This window comes from Nyctereutes procyonoides, unplaced genomic scaffold (assembly GCF_905146905.1).
Source record: "Nyctereutes procyonoides isolate TBG_1078 unplaced genomic scaffold, NYPRO_anot_genome, whole genome shotgun sequence".
Taxonomy (NCBI): domain Eukaryota; kingdom Metazoa; phylum Chordata; class Mammalia; order Carnivora; family Canidae; genus Nyctereutes; species Nyctereutes procyonoides.
The window spans coordinates 33,886,136-33,907,641 of record NW_026575133.1 but is presented as its reverse complement, the minus strand read 5'-3'; the positions used below and the strand labels follow the sequence as shown (position 1 = coordinate 33,907,641).

The 21,506-nt window shown below is 53.8% G+C and overlaps 1 protein-coding gene across 2 annotated transcripts in view; it reads right to left on the bottom strand.

Moving 5' to 3' along the window:
- THAP4 (THAP domain containing 4) overlaps positions 1-21,171 on the bottom strand; it is a 39,343-nt gene extending 18,172 nt beyond the window's left edge. The window contains exons 1-3 of one of the 2 annotated variants that reach the window (XM_055300031.1): positions 20,944-21,171; positions 17,586-18,757; positions 203-362 (exon numbers count right to left, since the gene is read on the bottom strand). In XM_055300031.1, the coding sequence (XP_055156006.1) occupies positions 203-362; positions 17,586-18,757; positions 20,944-21,020 (1,409 nt within the window). In that variant the 5' untranslated portion in view covers positions 21,021-21,171. Of the gene's footprint in view, positions 1-202; positions 363-6,132; positions 6,349-17,585; positions 18,758-20,943 lie in introns of those variants that run through there. The other variant, XM_055300033.1, reaches the window with a different exon arrangement.
- Between the last annotated feature and the right edge of the window lie 335 nt (positions 21,172-21,506).

The window sequence follows — 21,506 nt, the reverse complement described above, 5'->3', positions numbered from 1 at the left end:
TTTGTGTTTGCACAAACAAGCCTGATGAGGTTTTGTGCTCAGCCTCACACCTTCAGAAACTTGAGAGACCCAGAAAGTGCCGCTACCCAAGTGTGACCAGGTTCAGGGCAGGGAGCGGGTGCCTCTCTGAAACACAACCTGCCTGGCGCCTGCGTGTCTCAGCCTGGCGCTGCTCACAGGCAGTCGGGGTGGGGGCACTTACGAGAAGTTCAGCACAGGCTGGCCCACGTGGGAGATGCACACCTCCTCCAGGTACTGGAAGGGCTGCAGTGTCGGGAAGGTCCCGGCTCCCGGCGGGTCTGACAGCCAGGTCCCCAGCATCCAGGACAGCGGTTCCACCACGGGGTTCATCGTGGGGGGCTCTGAGGACAAAAGGAAGAGGCGGTCAGTGGGCTCCGCATCCAGTGGACTCCGACGTGCGCCCTGCTTTGTGTGGGTGTGCACACTGCGTGTGGAAGCACGCCCTCACCATTACAGCAAACCCTACGTGAGCACGAACATGCCACTGGCCACCTGTCGAGAGGCCTGAAAAAGGCCAAGTGATGAGCACATGTCCGCGGCTCCTACGCAGAAAAGAGAGGAGGGTCTGGGCGTGAAGGACAATGGGATCCAAGGTTTCCACAATAAACAGAAATTCCGTTTTCTCAGCCGGCCGCGGCCTCTGAGGCACTCGGTCTGGCGGCACGGAGGGAAGGCCGTCCTGGCCTGCCTGGCTCCCCGACGGCGTCCTCCGGGCCGGGCTGCTGGGGGGCCTCCCAGAGAGGGAGCGCGCCGGGTTCCCCCGAATCCCCCTCAAGGTTCCCCGGCTCCAAGGGAGCAGGCCGGGCAGGCCAGTCGTTACCATCTCCACAGGGAGCTACCCCTCCCGTCCCTGCCCGCCTCCCCCTGGGGAAGACAGGAAGGCGCGGGGGGCGCGGCGGGAGGGCCTGCCGTCTCGAGGCCAGGAGCAGCCACCGGACACGGCCCCGCTCCCCGCTCCGCGTCTCCCTCACGCTGGCCGTGGGAGCTGAGCCGTGGGAGTTGGCCTTAGAGTGGACGCCGGGAGGAGCGCAGAGCGCGGGGGCTGCCACCTGCCACGGTCCCCGCCCGGGGAGGCCGCGAGCACCGGCTCAGCACCGGGCACTTGGCACTGGGCGAAGCCCCTGGGGAGGAAGAGCCCTGGTGGGAGATGAAGAACCAGGGAGCGGAGGGCGCCGGCAGCGCAGGCCGGGGAGCCCCGACTCTGGATCTCAGCTCAGGTCATGACCTCAGGACCGCGGCCTCGGGCGCTCAGTGGAGGCTGCTTCTCTCCCTCTGCCTCTGCCCCTGTCCTATCCCCAATTCCTCTGTTTCTGAAATAGATCTTTAAAACAAACAAAATAGATACAGTAATGTTTATTTAAGATTTTATTTATTTATTCCTGAGACACAGAGAGAGGCAGAGACACAGGCGGAGGGAGAAGTAGGCTCGATCCCAGGATGCAGGGGTCACACCCTGGGCCGAAGGCAGACGCTCAACTGCTGAGTCCCCCAGGGGCCCATACTTGGGGCCATTTTAGCGGCAAGTATCAGAGATCCAACTTGATGTGGAGGAGAATTTTATATATGGTCCCTTATGAAGAGTCCAGGGGTTGCTCAGGCACAAGTGAATCTAGGAGCTCAAGTTATCAGATGCTCAACCACTGAGCCCCCCCCCCCCCACCAGGCATCCCTGTAATGTTTCTTTTTAAAAAAAAAGAACGAAGGAGAGCAGTGTCAAGAGAGCGGGAGCCGTAAGAACTGGGGGAGACACAGCGCAGAGCAGCCCGAGGAAGCTGACGTGGAGGCAGCTCAGGAAGCAGCCCCGTGGACGGCGTGGGGCTCAGGGCCGAGACGCCTGAGAAGAGTGACACGAAGACAGAGTCAAGGAGGCCGAGAGCCCCTCGTGCTGCGGGCATGTGCCACGGGCCCCCGCGAGGGTCGGGCCGCTCCAGGCTCGCTGCTGGGCGTCCCCCTGACGGCAGGGCACACATCCCCAGGGGCCGGGCTGCTGCTCACAGCTGACGGGTGGATGACAGCGTGTGGCCCAGCCAGACGGCGAACAGCACTGGCCATAAAAAGGAGTGAAGCAGGATCCCTGGGTGGCGCAGTGGTTTGACGCCTGCCTTTGGCCCAGGGCGTGATCCTGGAGGCCCCGGGATCGAATCCCACATCAGGCTCCCGGTGCATGGAGCCTGCTTCTCCCTCTGCCTGTGTCTCTGCCTCTCTCTCTCTCTCTCTCTGTGACTATCGTAAATAAATAAATAAATAAAAAATTTAAAAAGGAGTGAAGCCCTGACACGTGCCACATGTGGGGGAACCAAGGGAGAAAAGCCAGATGCTCTGGCCACACGCTTGATGCCATGTATATGACTGTGCGAACAGGCAAGTAAGTCTGCAGGGCGGAGAGCACGCCAGGCTCCTGACAGCGTCCAGCAGAAGACGCCACAGCCACACTCACAACATGCACAGAGCGCGAGCGCCAAGGCCTTTGTAGCTGCCACAACTCTGTGCGACGCATGGGCTACAGACCTGTGCTGACACGGCCGCTCGCAGCCACACGTGCACACCTGACACCTGATGTCGCTGGTCCACAGAGATGTGCTTCAAGGGGAAGATGCACTGGATTTCAAAAACTCAAGGAATAAAGGAGAATGTCAAACATCCCAGTAACTTTTTTGGTTTTGGTGATTATATGTTGAAACGATCATGTTTTTCAGACCCTATGGGGTTAAATAAACATTTTTTTAAGTTTTTTTTTTTTTTAAAGACTTCATTTTCATTCATTTGAGATAGAAAGCATGAGCTGGGGTCAGGGGGCAGAGAGGGAGAGAGCCCAGCGTAAGGCTCGATCCCAGGACCTCAGGATTATGACCTGACAGATGCCTAACCGCCTGAGCCGCCCAGGTGCCCCTAAAGTTTTTATTTATGTAGTTTTTAGTAACCTCCATATGCACCACGAGGCTTGAACTCACGACCCAAAATCAAGAGTCACACGCTCCTCTGACTGAGCCAGTCAGGGGCTCCGAGTTAAACAGAATATATTATTAAAGTTAATTTCATCTTTCTTTTCTTTCTTTCTTTCTTTCTTTCTTTCTTTCTTTCTTTCTTTCTTTCTTTCTTCTCTCTCCTCTTTCTCTCTCCCCTTCCTTTTCTTTTTTTTTCCTTCTTTCTTTTTCTTTCTTTCTCTCTCTCTCTCTCTCTCTCTCTCTCTCTCTCCACACCTCTCTTTACCTTTTCAGTGTTGCTACTGGACAATTTCACGTGCATGTGAGCTCACGCTGTGCTCCTGCCAGACGGCGCCACATTGGGCAGTCTCAACACTAACATGCTGGGAAGTCTGCTCCTGCGAATCCTCTGAGGACACGGCCATGGGGCAGGCTTTGCCCGGAGGCCTCGGGGAAGGGACGGCAAAGGGATTCCCAGTAAGTACTGGATGTGTTCGCCGGGAGAACAGGGACTAGTCCCAGGCGGTGGACATCCTGACCGTGTACGCATAGAAGCTGCTGGAAGATGGGAGCTGGGGCAGGGGCTGCGAGTAGGCCCACAGTCCACCCCTGAGCAGCAACGTCCCCCAGGTGGGCAAATCAAGGCACAGGCCAAGTGGGGAATGTTTTTACTCTAAGGACGCCCGGGTGGCTCAGCAGTTGAGCGTCTGCCTTCGGCTCAGGGGGTGGTCCTCGGGTCCCGGGATCGAGTCCCGCATCGGGCTCCCTGCGTGGAGCCTGCTTCTCCCTCTGCCTGTGTCTCTGCCTCTCTCTCTCATGAATAGGTAAAATCTTAAAAAATAAAATAAAATAAGGCAGAACTAAGGCCAAACACACCTGAACCCACATAAAAAGGAAAAAGCTTTTCAGACTAGATCACAAAGCAAGACCTTCAACTCTCGCTATGCGCGATGCACCAGAAACCAAGCGGTTCAGAAAGGCGTTTCGGAGCCGGGCAAAAGCAGGCACCAGGAAAGCAAGCATCACGATCCCACTATGGGGGACGATGAACTTCAAGCCGAAATGAGTTAAGACAGACGAAGAACGGCTCTCTGGGACGCTGAGGGTGCAAGTCACCACGGAGACATTGCAGCAGCAAATGCAGCAGCATCCACAACGCAGCCGCTGCAGACACGCGGGTGCTGGTGGAGAGCAACGAAAGGGGATCCCGGCCTACTCTATGTCCAAGTGAGCAGCACGCCTTACACAACCAGGGGCATGGCACTCTGAACTGAAAATGAGGGAGTACTCCTTCAAGTTCCTCTGGAATATTCATGAAAACAGACCTTACAAACGGTCAGAGAAAACCTGTAAGTTACAAAAAGTACAGAGTTCTCACCACATCGATCACAACGCAGCAAGGAAACACTATCAGATTTCCCTCCCAACCGCCCAAACCGTCATGCCACAAAAGAGAGGCCAGACACAAACATGTACTTATTCTGTGATTCCATCTGCATGAAATTCTAGAAGAGGTAAATGGAGCCACGATGAGGCCATCGGGTGGGGGCCGGGGCAGGAGGGCACCAGAGAACCCGGGGATTCTGGGTGGGGTCGCGGTCACACAGGTGTCTGCACCCATCCGAAGTCATGGAGGGGAGCACCTGAGGGCTGTTTCACTTACGTAAATTGTACTACAATGAAAACATTCAGAGGCAAAACTTCCACAAAACAAACCAACTTAAGAAAAAAAAAAAAATCAGAGGCCAAAACGCCTTCCCAGGACCTGTTTACTACGTCACTACAGCACAGGCTGATGAGCGGTGAGGTGCCACCAGCCTCCCAGGGCCTCTGGTCTGTGCTGGCCAACTGCTGCCCACAGGCAGAGGGCCTTCTGCTGCAGATCGTCTGGTATTTTAAGAAAACCCAGAACTATTTAGGGCTAAGATATCCAATTTCTAAAGAGGTGTCTGAATTATGGCAACAACAGGTTGCAGTGTGAGGCGTGGTTCAGGGGGCCAGTGGGGAGGACGTGCACAGCGGTCCCAGGCCAGAGCCTGGACCTGCGGATGTCCTCCCAACACCCCTCCAGGGGCCCAGGCCCTGAAGGTGATCTTCCGCCTCAGCCCTTGTTTGCTCGCAGGCAACAAATCAAAGGGACACCAGCAGGAGAGAGGGGTCAGGAACAGGGGCTCCAGGGAGGGTCCTGTGAAGGGACAGGGAGCAGGGGACTGTGCTCAACCACCCAGCTAACTACGCAGACAGACACAGAGCCCAGCCTGCCCCCTGTACCTCGGGGCTGATGCAGGGCCGTGGGACAAGACGGCGGGGCTGCGGCACTCCGCCAGCGCGGGTCGGGCCTGCCCGCTCTCTCCTTGGGACAACGTCTGAATGCAGGTGTTGTGCTGGGGGGGCTCCGGCAGGGGACAGAGGACTGCCTGCTCGGGGTGGGGGCTGGGGCGGTGGCCGAGGGCACCGAGGCTGGAAGCTCAGAGGACAGGGTTGCCAGAGCCAGAACGCAGAAGAGAGGCTGGAGAGGTGACGTGGCTGGGGACAGGCGGCTGAGCGGGCGGGGGGGGGGGGGTGTTCGGCGGCTGGCGGGTATTTGCTCTCCAACTGTAATGAATTGTAACAGAGTGAGGGGCAGGCAGCGAGGCCCGGGGCGGGCGGGCGGCTCGCCTCCTTCCAGGTCTGCCCCTGCAGCGCCCCTGGGTGCGGGGAGGCACTGCGCCGAGCCTGCTGGGCCTGCGGGCCGGCCCCACTGCCCCCACCTGCCGCCAGCTCCTCCGCCACTGTCCCTCTTTGCCAGTGAGGTGCTGCAGGGGAGAACCAGCAAGGTGAGGGTAAGCCTAAGTCCCAAGGTCAGCTCACAAGAGCCTACATATGTACGTTGCAATTCATCCAACGAAATCTTTAGGATTTGTGTATATTTACTCCACAGAAGTCATACTTAAAAAAATACTTAAAAAAATAAAAGTGAAATGAACCTAAAAGTCAAACAAATAAAAAAACCTAAAAAATAAGGGAGTTAAGGCTATTTGCCACTTTTAACCTCTTTAAGTAAACTGGACAGGCTTTTATATGCATTTTTCTGATTTCTTTTTTCGTTTATTAAAATCTCAACCAAAATGCAAAAACAAAAATTTAAATTTTCTCCAAGAAAAGTAAATTTTCAGTTTTTGGTCCAAGACAGTGAAAGTGGGCTTACCCATCAGTGATGGTAAGTTTTCTGAACTCCAGACACGGTCAAGGTTCTTCAAGGTTGTTTTCTGCCAATTGACGGAAAACGCTTGCACCTGGCTGTCAGCAGCTTGGCAGGAAGTGAATGGCAAGCTGAGGACGGCATTCTGGGAGCTGTAGTTCCACCCTAGGAGGTGGTGCCCCAGAAACCCTCGGGGAGACAGACCCAGAGGTGACTGAACCTTGGATCTGGGAGGAGATCAAGTCTGAATTTTACGAAGGTGGGACAGGCCAGGGAGTGAGGAGCGGGGCTTCCGCCTGCTGCTGCTCCCACCAGTGACCACAGAGGGAAGTGGCCTGTGTAACAGGGAAACGGGCGGAGTCAGGCACAGAGCAAAAGCCATTTCTAGAAGAGTCACTCTGGGAACTCCTGACGTGTCCCTTGATATCTGTCTCCTAGAGGGCTGGCGGCCCACTTGTCTTGGCTTTGAACGGGGATGCTTGCAGCCTACTTTGCCTCCTGGCAGAGGTGTCAGGAGACGGGCCCAGGACAGGAAGGGAGCAGACACCCTCACTGGGACTCCTTCCTGGTGCCTCCCACCCTCACACTGCTGAGTGTTAGTGACAACAGTGTTGCACACTGGCTGCAAAACACCAGGGAGGGCGCCCAGGCTGTCCTGGCATGGATGGTCAGTTTGTATTCCATGTGCCTGGCACACCAGAGGAAGCTGTTTTGTTTTGCTTTGTTTTTCTAAATAATTATTTATTTATGAGAGAGAGCGAGAGGCAGAGACACAGGAGGAGGGAGAAGCAGGTTCCACGCTGGGAGCCCGACGCGGGACTCGATCCTGGGACCCCAGGATCGCGCCCTGGGCCAAAGGCAGGCACTAAACCGCTGAGCCACCCAGGGATCCCCTGTTGTTTCATTTTTTTTATTTTTATTTTTTTTAAGATTGATTTTAGAGCTTTATTTTTTTTTAATTTTTATTTATGATAGTCACACACACACACACACACACACACACAGAGAGAGAGAGAGAGAGAGAGAGAGAGAGAGAGAGAGAGAGAGAGGCAGAGACACAGGGAGAGGGAGAAGCAGGCTCCATGCACCGGGAGCCCGACGTGGGATTCGATCCCGGGTCTCCAGGATCACGCCCTGGGCCAAAGGCAGGCGCTAAACTACTGTGCTACCCAGGGATCCCTCCCCTGTTGTTTTAAAATGATAGCAAAACCCTCACTTTATTACCCATGAGATGGGAAGGTGCTTGTGCACACAGGGGGGAAAAAAAACAAATGACAGGAATTAAAGCATATGTTTCTGTAAAATATAAAAGACATAAAAGAAGACCAAATAATTTTAATTTGCAAGTGTTACGGCTGATTACCTATTAACTCAAAAGTCTCCACTGAAAAACTATTAGAATAAGTAATTTTGATAGGCTGCTTAGTTATTAAAATTGGAGCTTTCTGGCATATTAACAATAACTACATTAATAACAGGGGAGGAGGCTTCGAGGGTCAACTCTGACCTATAAAGAGGATGGAAGCCCTAACTCCCAAACTTACAACAAGAAAAACATGAACAAACTGAGAACCAGTGAGTTCACCTTGACCCATCACAGAAGTGAGGTCCCAGGCCTCCCAGGGTGTGGAGACGGACTCACTGGGAGTGGACGTGAGCAGACAGGAACACTGGGTGGTAACTGGGCAGGAGGCTGGAGCTGAGCACAGACGAGTGTGATACACAGTATCCCGGGGGCCTGACACTTGCACGGGTCTGACTCCCAGGAACCCAACAGGTCACCATGAAAGGCCAAGAACCAATCCTGTGTGTCTCTGCAGTGGGAGACAAAGGAACAGATCTGAACTAAGCTCAGAGCACTCTCCAGAACGAAGGGAGGCTTTGTAGGGAAGATCTTACCTGAGCTTTACTTCAGTGGGGGGCAGGGCTTTCCCCACAAGCCCCTCCAGCCTTCCCTTCTCACTCCAGGACTTGAGAAGGTCAGAGCCCAGAAACACAGGCCACACGAGGCTGAACCTCAAACCTGACATTGCAGAGCACCCCATCCCCCAAACCACTCTGCAGGGCTTTCACAGGTAAGAGGATCAGAGCAGAAAGAGTCCCAGGTACCTACGCTGGGAGGGAGTCCCGAGGCACATGGTAAAGACTTCAGAGGAATCGGAAGCCACCACAAAGGCACTAGAGATTGGACACGACCCAACTGCCAGTTAGGCCAACTGATACCTCAAGCTAAAGGCCTGCTTAGCTCAGCTTCTGTTACCCGTTATACCACGTGCACCTTTCAAAAAAATTACAAGCCATGCTGACAGGCAAGGAAAAAACTCAATCTCAAGAAACAACATCAGAACCTGACACAGGTGTCGCATAGGTTCTGGAATCCTCAGACTTGGAATTTAAAATAACTACGATTGGGCAGCCCGGGTGGCTCAGTGGTTTAGTGCCGCCTTCAGCCCAGGGCGTGATCCTGGAGACCTGAAATCGAGTCCCACGTCAGGCTCCCCACATGGAGCCTGCTTCTCCCACTGCCTGTGTCTCTGTCTCTGTCTCTCTCTCTCATGAATAAATAAATCTTTAAAAAAATAAAGTAACTATGATTAATATAAGGATTCTAGTGGGAGAAGCAGACAATGTGCCTGAACAAAGGAGCCCTACAGGAGGAGAGGACGCTGATGAAGAACCCAAAGGAAAGGCTGCACATCAAAGCTGCTGCAACAGAAGTGAAGCCCGTGGCGCATGACGTCGAGGAGAGAGCCAGTCAACCAAGGCTATTCTGAGATGCGGAGAGCAGCACACACAGAATATTGGAGGACTAGGGGTATGTACGCACGATGGACACGACAGAAGGAGTGGGGAGAGAAAGAAGAAATATGAAGTAACAGCTGAGAAGTTTCAAAATTAATGTCAGACAGCAAACCACAGATCCAAGAAGCTCAGAGGACACCAAGCACAATACATAATAAAAAAACTACATCTAAGGGGATCCCTGGGTGGCGCAGCAGTTTAGCGCCTGCCTTTGGCCCAGGGCGTGATCCTGGAGACCCCGGATCAAATCCCACGTCGGGCTCCGGTGCATGGAGCCTGCTTCTCCCTCTGCCTGTGTCTCTGCCTCTCTCTCTGTGTCTCTCATGAATAAATAAATAAAATCTTAAAAAAAAAAAAAGAATTTCTTTAAAAAAAAAGATTTTATTTTTTATTCATGAGAGACACACACAGAGAAAGAGAGAGAGAGAGAGAGAGAGACACCCAGGCAGAGGGAGAAGCAGGCTCCACGCAGGGAGCCCGATGTGGGACTCGATCCTGGGTCTCCAGGACCAGGCCTCAGGCCAAAGGTGGCGCTAAACCGCTGAGCCACCCGGGCTGCCCAAATAAATAAAATCTTGAAAAAAAAAAAAAAAAGAGTAAAATTCTATTTTAGTGTATGTGCAGCCAAAGTGAGCACAAGAGTAGAATTCTATATCCAGTGAGGCCACCCTTCAAATACAACAGAGTATGTTACCTGACTGGAATTAAAATGAAACTTAAAATAAAAAAACGAAACAAAAATTCAAATGAAAACTTAAAAAAAATACTGTCCTCCAGAAGTATAAAAGAACCAAAGGCTTTTTCAAACAAAAACAGAGGGAATTACATGCCCTGTAAGAAATAATAAAATTCTTCAGGGAGGAGGAGGATGATATAGGTCAGAAACCTGAATCCATAGACAGAGAAGAGTGCTGGAGCAGGAACACATGAAGGTAAAGTAAAATCTTTTTTTTTTTTTTTTTTAGAGATTTATTTATTAGAGAGAGAGGAGGGAGTGTGGGGGGAGGAGCAGAGACAGAGGGTCTGAAGCAGACTCCGCACTGAGCACAGCCTGACCCCACGACCCAAGGCGAAGTCGGACGCCCAACCGACTGCGCCAGCCAGGAGCCCCCTTTCTCATTTTTAATTGACCATTGGATTTGCTCAGATTAACGACAGCGTGATTCCAGCACACGTACAAACAGAACAAGGGACGGCAACGCTGCAAGGGATGAGGGGGGACACTGGGCTGCCCCGCTCTAAGGAGCCCGCACTACCAGGGAAGCAGCGGCATCTGAAAGTGGACGCAGAGGAGTTGTAAACGTGAAGACTCCAGGGCGCCCAAGCCCAGTTTCCGCAAGAAGTAAAATCCATCTACTAAGGGGGAAAATGAAATCACACAAAATGCTCAATCAAAACCAGAGAAAGCAGAAAAGGAGAGGAACAGCACAGAAGAAACCAAAGGAGAGTGGCTGCAGACACAAAGGATATTCGTCCAGCTGGAGCAATACCCACTTTATTTTTTTATTTTTTAAAGATTTTACTTATTTATTCATGACGGCGGGGGGGGGGGGGGGCTCAGAGACACAGGCAGAGGGAGAAGCAGGCTCCATGCAGGGAGCCTTGATGTGGGACTCGATCCTGGGTCACCAGGATCACACTCCGGGCCGAAGACGGCACTAAACCGCTGGGCCACCGGGGCTGCCCTCAATACCCACTTTAAACGTGAACGGTCTACGTATACCAGTGGAAACACAGAGCCTGTCAGAGTAGACAGTCTGGAAAAAAAAAAAGAAAACCCAACTATATGTCATCTCTAAGATACCCACGTTAAAAATAAAGACACAGAGAGATCCATCATGCTCATACACGCCGGGAGAAAGCTTGCAGAGCTATATTAACTTCAGACAAGCAGATGTTAGGACAAAAACAATTATCAGCGATAAAGAGGACCGTTACATAGAGACAAAAGTGTCAATACTTCAGGAAGACACCAGAACTGCTGCTGTCTACGCACTTAACCAAACACTAAAACACGTGAGGCAAAGACTGGTAGAACTGTAACAAGAAACAGACAAATCCAGTCACAGGTGGAGACTTCAGCACTCCCCTGTCAGGAATGGATGGATCCAGCAGCAGAAAACCAGTAAGGACTTGGATGAACTGCGTCATCAGTCACCAGGATGTCACTAACTCTGTGAGCTACGGTGTCACGGAATTTGACAGGGTATGAGATGTGCACAGAGCTAGTGAAACAAGACTCCTGTAAACCCCCTCACAGAGGCATGTGAACTGGTGACAGAGCAGAGTGGGGGCCCTCCCCTGTGCGGGTGGGCACGGAAGGCCTGCAGAGGACAAAGGGCAGAGAGAGGATGAACGTGCTCTCTGGTTGAGCCGGGGCGTCCATTCTTCCTGGGCCATCAGCTCTCCCGTCCTCAGACTCTGTCAGACTCAGACTGGGACTTACACCCCATCCCCTCGCACTCCTGACAACTCTCAGGCCTTTGGATAGGAACTAAATTATGCCACCAGCTTTCCCAGTTCTCCACCTTGCCTTGCCATTCATAACCCTGGGAGCCAATTCCTATAACAAACCTCCTGTTATACCTGTGTATATACACATCCTACTGATCCTGTTTCCCTGGGGAACCCTCACTACTTCATCCAACAGCAGAACACACATGCTTCTCAAGCTCACATGGGACATTGAGCAAGACCATAAAACATATTTTCACAAATTTAACGCACTAGAAATCATACAAAGTATGCCCTGAGACCACAAGAGAATTGAACTGCAAGTCAGTAATAGCAAATTAGTTGAAAATTCCCAAATATTTGTAGATTAGATGAAATACTTCTAATTAACAAGTGGGACAAGATGGATGCCTCAAGAGAAACAAAAAAATTAGTTGAACTAAATAGAAAAATACACCTTACCAAATTTTGTAGGATGCAGTAAAAACAATGGTTAGAGGAAATTTTATAGCACTAAATGAGTATATTAGAAAAGAAAAGGGATGCTCGGGTGGCTCAGCGGTTGAGCGTCTGCCTTTGGTCCAGGGTGTGACCCCGGGGTCCTGGGATCGAGTCCCACAATCAGGCTCCCTGTAGGGAGCCTGCTTCTCCCTCTCCCTGTGTCTCTGCCTCTCTCTCGGTGTCTCTCATGAATAAAAATCTTAAAAAAAAAATTAACCACCTTCCAAAAGAAAAAACACCAGGCCTAGATGGGTTTATCGATGAACTATACCAAAGAAGAACAAAGTTATACCAATTCTTTACAATCTCTCGTAAAAGGCAGAAGCAGAGGTAATACTTCCAAACTCATTCTATGAGATGAGCATTACCCAATCACCAAAACCAGACAAAGACGTTACAAGAAAGGAAAGTACAGATATCTCTCATGAACATAGATACAAAAATCCTTAATAAGCATTTAGTAAATTGAATCCAAAAATGAAGGAATGGGGCAGCCCCGGTGGCACAGCGGTTTAGCGCCGCCTACAGCTCAGGGCATGATCCTGGAGATCCAGGATCGAGTCCCACATCGGGCTCCCTGCATGGAGCCTGCTTCTCCCTCTGCCTGTGTGTCTGCCTCTCTCTCTCTCTGTCTCTCATGAACAAATAAATAAAATCTTAAAAAAAAAATGAAGGAATGAATCATACACCATGACCGTGCGTTTCGTCCATGTATGCAAGGCTGGTTCAGCAGTCTACAATCCATTAATGTAACTCACCACACCAAAAGGCTGGAAGAAAAACCACCACGCAATAATCTCAATCAATCCTCAGAGTGTTTGACAAAAATCCAACACCCATTCCTCATAAAAACTCTTGATAAACTAGGAATAAAGGGGAACTTCCTAACTTAATAAAGAACATCCCTGACAAAACCTTACAGCTAACACATCATACTTACAATGGTGAGCAACTCAGAAGCTCTCGTACTAAGATCAGTACTACTCATAGTCAACAAAGTCCTGGAAATCCTACTTGATGTAATTAAAAAAAAAGAAATAAAAGGATACAGATTGGGACAGAAAAAATAAAACCACCTTTGTTGGGCAGCCCCAGGGCGCGATCCTGGAGACCCTGGATCGAGTCCCACACTTCAGGCTCTCTGTATGGTGCCTGCTTCTCCCTCTGCCTGTGTCTCTGCCTCTCTCTCTCTGTCTCTATGAATAAATAAATAAAATATTAAATTAATTAATTAATTAATTAAAAAAAACCACCTTTGTTTGGAGATGACATGACTATCCATGTAGAAAATTCCAGAGAATTGACAAAAAACTCCTGGAATTAATAAGCAATGACAGCAAGGTTGCAGAACACAAGGTTGACAAAAAAGGGTCAATTATTCTCTTATATACCAGAAGAAACAATTGGAATATGAAACTCCAATGGAAATAAAAGATCTAAATAAATGGATGGGTATTCATGTTGATACACCAAAAACTCAATGCTGTGAAGATGTCAATTCTTCTTAAATTGATCTATAGATTCAACACAATCCCAACGTCAAAATCCCAGCAAGCCATTCCCTGGAAATCAACCAGCTGATTCTAAAGTTCATATGGAGAGGCACCAGTCCCAGAATAGCCAACACAATATTCATGGAAAAGAACAGTCCTCTATATTTCAAGACTTACTAAAAGCTACAATAACCAATAGCATGGTACTGACGAGCCAGGGGATGCACAGATCCACACAACACAACAGAGAGTCCAGAAAGAGGAGCAAAGGCAACTTGATGGAGAAAAGACAGCCTCCTGGACAAATGGTGCTAGAGCAACTGGACATTCACGTAAGCCACAGACTCCTGCCTGGGAGGGCCCTGCGGGAAGGCCAGGCTCCTGGCCCAGCTGCTCCGCTGCGGGGAATCTGTCCACAGGTAAAGGACTGGCTACAGGCAATGGACCGAAGAAACACGTGGATAGCCCCTTCGACAAAAAACCCCTACAAAGTTTCCTTTGACGGCCAACAAATTCATGATGGCGCTGAGAACCATTAAGACAGAAGACATTTTGAGTTGACGGCTCCAAGCAGCTCTTGGAGACCAAGCCAGGGAGCCCGCTCTCCCGCCCCTGCCCTCCCCTTCCACTGCCAGTCCTCCCCTCCACTCCCAGCCAGTGGCCAGACTCATCCTCCGGGGAGCACAGGGGCAGAGGTGCAGGTACACCCTGTCCACAGCCCCCTTCCAGGCACCTCCTTCCTGGCCCTCACGACCCCTCCCCCCCATCCCCCGTGCCCCCAGCAGCACAGACACCTGCTTGCTTGTCTCCACTTTACAAACGAAGTCTCCCCTGGAGCCATGATCCCCTTGGTTACCGTCTACTCCTTCATGGCTCAACAAACTGCCTCATCCCCGCCTCGCCTTCGCCCCAGAGACCCAGCAGAGTTCCCACTGCTCCAAGGAGAATGTGATCACCAGTGACCCCGTGTGGCTGAATCCAGCCATCTTTTCTTCATTCTGATCAGAGCTGGATCCAACCTGGCTGAGCACCCTTGGTTTTCCCTCCAGGTTGCCACCCCACACATCCTTGCTCCCACTCCTCCCCTTGGCCCTTCCCACTGTACCTCCACAAACATGGCCTGCTCCTGGGCTGGGCCTGGGCCCCTTCCCCAACTACAACTTCTCCTGGAAACCTTATTCAATCCCACCGCTTTACATGCCTCTGATCTCATCCCGACAGGGCAAACGTGGAAACTTCCAAGAGGACAGGTGCTGCTTCCCGGGCATCGGCACCTAAGGAGCATCTCAAACTCAATTTCTCTCAAAATTCTACTGTGCGGTGGGTTCCAAAAATATCATTAAATATTCCCCCAAAAGAAGAAACATTTGGATACAATAAATGGTGGTGACCGAAGTAACAGATCAGATGTGTACTTGCATCTAATTACTCCTGCTTAAAAAGAATAATAATAATAATTACTCCTGCTTGATGGGAAAGCCAAGAGGGACCCAGGATGACAGACGGTCCTGGTCAGGGTAGCGGAAGGGAGGAGCTGGCGGGCTGGCGCAGGGCAGCGGGTCAGCTCTGAGGGTTACAGAGATGGGCTTCAACAGGTATTGTTAAAAGTTGATGGACAGAGACGCCTGGGTAGCTCAGAGGTTTAGAGCCTGCCTTTGGCCCAGGATGTAACCCCGGGGTCCTGGGATCAAGTCCCACAGCGGGCTCCCTGCAGGGAGCCTGCTTCTCCCTCTGCTTCTGTCTTCTGCCTCTCTTTCGCTCTCTCATGAATAAATTTTTAAAAATCTAAAAAAAAAAAAAAAAAAGCTGAAGGACATCCACCAAAAGGGCAGAAAGGGGAACAAGAAAACCTAACAAATTAAAAAAATAAAACAGCATGCAGATTCCAACTTAACCAATAATCACAATGGTAAATGGATTAAATTGCTCTACAAAAAAAAAAAAAAAAAAACCGACTTGAAGACTGAGTTACAATATAGCTAAAAAAAAAAAGATATAAGAAAGTTTTAAAAATTAGAAAATGAAGTAACCCTTAAATTGGAACAAAAAGGGGTGCACTGTGCCAGTAACTGTCAGGAACACCTAAGCGTCTACCACAGGGTGCTGACACACCCGGCGGAACCGGCACCTCAGCTCTGCTAACCGGCTAGACCCAGGCTGAGACACAGAAGATGTAACCAACTGCTGCAGCCCATACATTCTTCTCGACCACAATGAAATATTCACAAAAGCCACAATGAAATCCCAAGAAAGAGCCCAAAAAGTAGCTATCTTTATGAGACCATATCACTGGACCTTAAAGCAATAAAGTTTAAAAATAATCACAGGGCAGCTGGGGTGGCTCGGCGGTTGAGCACCACCTTCAGCCCAGGGCCTGATCCTGGAGACCCGGGATCGAGTCCCGCGTCGGGCTCCCTGCATGGAGCCTGCTTCTCCCTCTGCCTGTGTCTCTGCATATCTCTCTCTCTCTCTCTCTCTCTCTCTCTCTCTCTCTGTGTGTGTCTCTCATGAATAAATAAAATCTTAAAAAAAAAAAAAGAATAATCACAGAAAGGGGAGGCATGGATGAAACAGGTGAAGCAGATCAGAGCACACTTATCTTGATGAGCACTAACACCTGAAACTAACCCAGCACTGCATGTTAAATAGACTGGAACTTAAAAAAAAATTTTAAATAAATGAATGCAATATTTGAAACTGTTAAAAAATAAAAAAATCACAAAAAATTAGCTCCCTCCCCTAATGTACCAACTGGAAAAACTGCTGATGCCCGTCTAAATCACTCAGTTAAAGAGGGAGTGAAGACAAGGGACCAAGTATCCCGAGGTGAACAACAATGAGCAGCACGAAACAGACCCTCATGGGGACCCGCGGGACAGAAGAAGCGACGCAGCTGCAAAGTGCAGGTATCAGGAAATACAAACTTCCCTCCAGTAGCCAGAACGGCAAAATAAAACCGAGGAAACGAGGAAGAAGTGAGGATTCACGGACTGTAAACAGCTATGCAGCCTTGCTCGATGGGGTGAGGGGCTAGTTTGGAAAGACCTGTAATCGTGGCAGCTGGAGAAGCCTGACGAGAAAAGAAAGGTAGCAGGGTCGTGCGGGCTAGGAGAAACTGCAGAAACAGCCTGAGATGAGAGGAGGCCAGTCCATTGCAGAAACAGCCTGAGATGAGAGGAGGCCAGTCCATCGCTGGTCCTCCACTGGAGCCAATCTTCCCCTGGCATGAGGGTGGAAATGCACATAGTGGGTCTGGTTTTTTGCTTTTGTTTTGGTTGTGCTGATGGTTACTGCCCCGGGGTCCAGAAGGTCCTGAACAGCCTGCCACCCGGCGAGCCTTCCCCCATCCCGAAGGGTTCATTACACCCAGGAAGACAAATATCGATCCAGATTAAATGAACAATAACTAGGAAAACATTTTCCATGGATACACGGCAGGTAAAAGATAACTATACTCAAAATGCAAAGAATATCTAGAGAGCAATTTTAACAAGTGCCAAATGAGATGAAAAGCAGACACGTAGCCAATAAATCTATAAAACATATCCAACCCATCAGTACACGTACAGAGACAAGTATGTAAAAGTGCAGACGATAGTCCAAAAGATCACACAAGCCGCTGGCCGCAAGGACTCCAAGTTGGGAGGCGAGAAACGGGAACCTTCACCACTCCCTAGCCCACGTATTCCTGTACCATTCTAATTTTTACAAAACAAATATATCCTACTCAAAGAGAGGCTTAAAATCTTGTTAGTTATTAACATTCAAAATGATTTACCTTCAAGGATATTCATTAAAACACAAAGTGCAAGACACTTGCCGTGGTTTAAGGGCCTCCTCCCGTTTCTCTACTACCTCGCTATGTCCACGTTGTTCCTCAACGAGACGCTAGCGCAGTCCGCACTGAGGGTTGAGTGAGGTGTGCAGGAGAGGCGGACTGCCCCCGGATAGGCCGGGGGACCCTGCAGCGAGCACTGCGGGCTCTCCCGGTGGACGTGACACCCCTCCCCTGTCACCCACTGGCCCCTGCTAGCTGCGATGCCCCTCCAGGCCCTGGAGCCCCGTGAGCTCCGCACAGCTGCTAGCAGAGCCTCCTCCCGAGACAGCAGGGCGCTCGCAACACACAAAGGTGACCAGGCCCACCAGCCACAGCCAGAAAGGCCTCACAACGACCGGGCAGGGTGGGAGCCTCAAGGCTCAGGTACTGACCGCGGCTGAAGGGCAGCAGGCTGCTCAGGTAGGGGAAGCTCACTCTCCTCAGCTCGTCCAGCTTCTCCTGCAGCTTGCGCACCTGGCTGTCGGAGCGGCTGACCCTCTGCCGCAAGGTCTTCAGCTCACCGTTCTTCTTCTCCACCTGCTCCCGCAGGCAGCACACCTGGCTCTTGTTCTGCCGGGAGGAGAAGCAGTAGGAGTGCAGCGAGTCGATGAGTTTGCAGGCCCCCGACGCCGACAGGATGACCTCGTTGATGGACATGGGGCTGGCATCGCTGTGCTCGCTCTGCACAGCTTCCGCTGCTGGCTTCGGGGTGACGTCTGTCGGAGGGGCAGAGGGACTCTGGGAGGGCTTCTGAGGCGTCGCTGTGAGTGATGAGCTCGGGGGACTCTGGGCCAAGCCCTTGTCGGGCCCCGGGCCGGTCCCACTGCAGCTGGGCTCCACATCTCTCTTCGGCCTTTTTCGGTCAACGGGCTCTCGGGGGACAGAGGCCCTCTCCCGAGCGTGCTTGGAGGAAAAACTGTAAGAATGCAGCGAGCCAATAAACTTGCAAGCCCCGGACCCCGGTGGCGTAAAGTCATCTTTGGAGATGCCACTCTTATCTACCAGGCCTCCGTCCGGGGGGGCGGCGGCGGCGGCGGCGGCACTCTCACCACCAGCATCCATAGCAGATGCATCTGCTTCTCCTTGACCGCCTGCCGCAGGGGCTGGACCATCGCCTGGAGTCCCTTCCAGGACCTGCCGCATGCGCTCCTGACCAATGGCCTCCTGGGAGGCTTTGGGTGTAGTTTCACCCTGCAGTGTAGCCTGTTTCCCCTTTCGGGACCCCGGCTTGGCCATCGGGCTTTCACCCAAGGACGACGAGGAACCTGCAGCTCCCTTCCCGTCCGCCCCACTCGCGTGTCCCCTCAGGCCCCCAGAGGCCTTTCTGGTGACCTTTCTCCTCGTGCGGCCATGACCTCCAGGGCCTCTCTTCTTCTCAGGCAGGTGGAAGATGGAGGGCACTGCTGTGGGCTTGAGTAGGCGATGCTGATCCTCCAGCCTTTTGGAGAAGCTGTCTTTGGTGAAATGTTCACTACAGAGGAAAGAATACTTTGTGGGGGTCCAGTTATCCCTCTGAACAGCTTTTAACCACTGGATCAGACGTTTTGAGTCCTTTAGGGGGAACCTGCAGGAAATATGACAACGGAATTAGAAAGAAATCACTAAATGTCTCCTCCCAAATTTATCAACTATTAAAGCAAAACAAGTGTTTCTGCAAATACCTAGTCCTGTATTGACTTTACCCGTTTAAAAACTTAAGCACCCTCTACCTGGAAGTCATCATGAGATAGACGATGCCGGGCTCATTGCCTACCCTTAAGGAGCTTACAGTTGAGAGCGCAGAAAGAATGAAGGGAACTCCTCCCAAGCTGTGGTGAATGCCCCCCAGGAGAGGTCGCACAGGATGGCATCTGACAACAGGAAAGGCTTCAGGAAGCCCTGGAAATAGTTGCTAGAAACACACAGCTAAACCACCCTCCTGGTGTGCCTCTGATGCAGGCTGGGTGCTAAATCCGGGATGGCGGGTCCCCCTGTTGGAAGCCGGGTCTGCTGTGGCCAAAAGAGATGCGAGCGAGAGGCCGGGAGAGGGTCCCAGATGCTGCGTGGGCCCAGCCTGGGCTGTGACTCAAGCAGTCGAGGATTCGAGGCGACCCTAAGGAGAGGTCAGACTCAACAGCTACAGTCCCGCTGCCAGCTGCCCGGAGCAACAGTGTTTTTTAAAAAGCAACCAGCAACTGGAAAACACCCCATACCGAAATACTTAGTAATCACTTCTTCTCGTTTAGACAAGACCTCTCTTCAGGAACCCGGGAGAAACTTCTCCCCAGGGCCGGGTGATTATTCCGAGGGCTACGTGCCCCACCTGAGGTCATCTATCCCACCTGAGGCCACTGTGGACCAGAACCAGGACCAAGGCGGATACTAACCCCCCAGGAGGTTCTGGACAACACGACGTCCTACACTTCCTTGATCCTGTGAACCCACTTCGCGAAGACCCGGTTCCCACGGCCTTTGCCCCGCACCGGAGAGCACTGTGAGCGCCAAGGGCGCCCTTCTCCGCGGTGCTCTCTGCCTGGTTTTCGGAAGCCTGTCGAGGCCTTGGGGACACAGGCTCTGAAGAGAGCTCTCAAGACGGCATGGCCTCTGGCCTCCGACCTCTGACCCCGGCGGCCAGTTCTTCGGATACATTGTAGCAGCTTAAGAGAACACGCAGGGAGGGACTGACTGTAGGTAACAGGCCACTGGAGCCCTTAGACCTTCACTCCCCATAACATAAAACAGAAATATCTGCCAGGAGGAGGACTCGCTGGATCAGGCTGGAGTCCAGGAAACCTCCGGAAGGGAGCCGGGCCAGCCCAGGAGGCACAGCCGTCTCCCCGCCGTCCGGCCCAGAGGGCAGAGCCGCCTCCTGCCCCAGGTGCAGCCCAGAAGTGGCCAGGGCGGCGGGCGCAGGGCAGGGGAGCAGCGCGGGGGGCGCAGGGCAGGGGAGCAGCGCGAGGGGCGCAGGGTGGGGGGCGCAGGGCAGGGGCGCAGGGCAGGGGAGCAGCGCGAGGGGCTCAGGGCAAGGGGCGCAGGGTGGGGGGCGCAGGGCAGGGGAGCAGCGCGGGGGGCGCAGGGCAAGGGAGCAGCGCGAGGGGCAGGGCAGGGTGGGGGGCGCAGGGCAGGGGAGCAGCGCGGGGGCGCAGGCAGGGGCAGCGAGGGCAGCAGGGAGCAGAGCGGGGGCGCAGGGCAGGGGAGCAGCGCGAGGGGCGCAGGGCAGGGGCGCAAGGGTGCGCAGGGCAGGTGGCGCGGGGCAGGGGCGCAGGCGGGGGGGGGGGAGGGGCGCGGGGAAGGCCGGCCTCGCCCCGCTCCAGCGCAGATGCTGCAGGACGCCCCCTGGGGGGCAGCCCGTCCCGCCTCCCCCCTCCCGGCCGCGGGCCGCCAGGTAGAGCTCGCGCGGCGCGGCCACGGCGCGGGCGGCCCGGCCCGGGGCGGGGAGGGGAGGGGAGGGGAGGGGAGGGCAGGGCGGCTCGGGGAGGGCAGGGCCTCGCCATCGGGGGCGACGCTCGCGGACAGCTGAGCCGAGCGCGCGGCGGGAGGGGGGCGGCGGGAGGGGGCTGGGCGGAGGGGGCGCCGGGGGCCGCGGGGCCCAGAGACGGCGGCCCGCGCCAAGGTCACACAGCGCCGGCGCTGACTCACGGGCGGGACCGGCCGAGGCCCGGCGCTCCGGGGGCCTCCCGCCGCGGGCCGCGCGGCCTCAGTTTCCCCGCGGGGCCGGGCGGGGGCGTGGCCGGCCGGGGCGGCGGCGGCGGCGGCGGCGGGGCGCGTTACCTGTGGAAGGACACGGCGCGCTTCTCCCCCTTGCCCTGCCGGTTGGAGCAGTTCGCGGCCGCGCAGCAGATCACCATCTCGGGCCTCAGGCCGCCGCGCCGCCGCCAGGCTCCGGCCCTCGCCGCGCCGCGCCGCGAGCGGGACCGCCCCGAGGGGAGGGCGCGCGGCGACACGGCTGCGGGACGTGGGAGCCGGCCCCCGCGGCTCCCGTACGGCAAGATGGCGGCGCGCGCCCCGCCGCCCCGCCGCCCCGCCGCCCGGCCGCGGCTCGGCCGGCCCGGGCTCCCCTGCACCCGGCGGGGCGCGGCCCGCGGCCCGCGGCGTCGGGGGAGGGCGGGGGCGCCCCGGGCCGGCGGCCCCGTACGGAGGCATGGCGCGCCGGGCCGTCCGTACGGCAAGATGGCCGCGCCGACGGCCCGGGCGCGCGGCGGGTTAGCGCGCCCTCCCCGGGGCCCAGCCGCCCGCCCACGTCTGCTTCCGCCAGCCCGACGCGTCGCCGTCGGGCCCCCGGGGCGGACGCCGCGGGCCGCCGAGTTGCCGAGCGCGCGGGCCCGGCCCTCGGC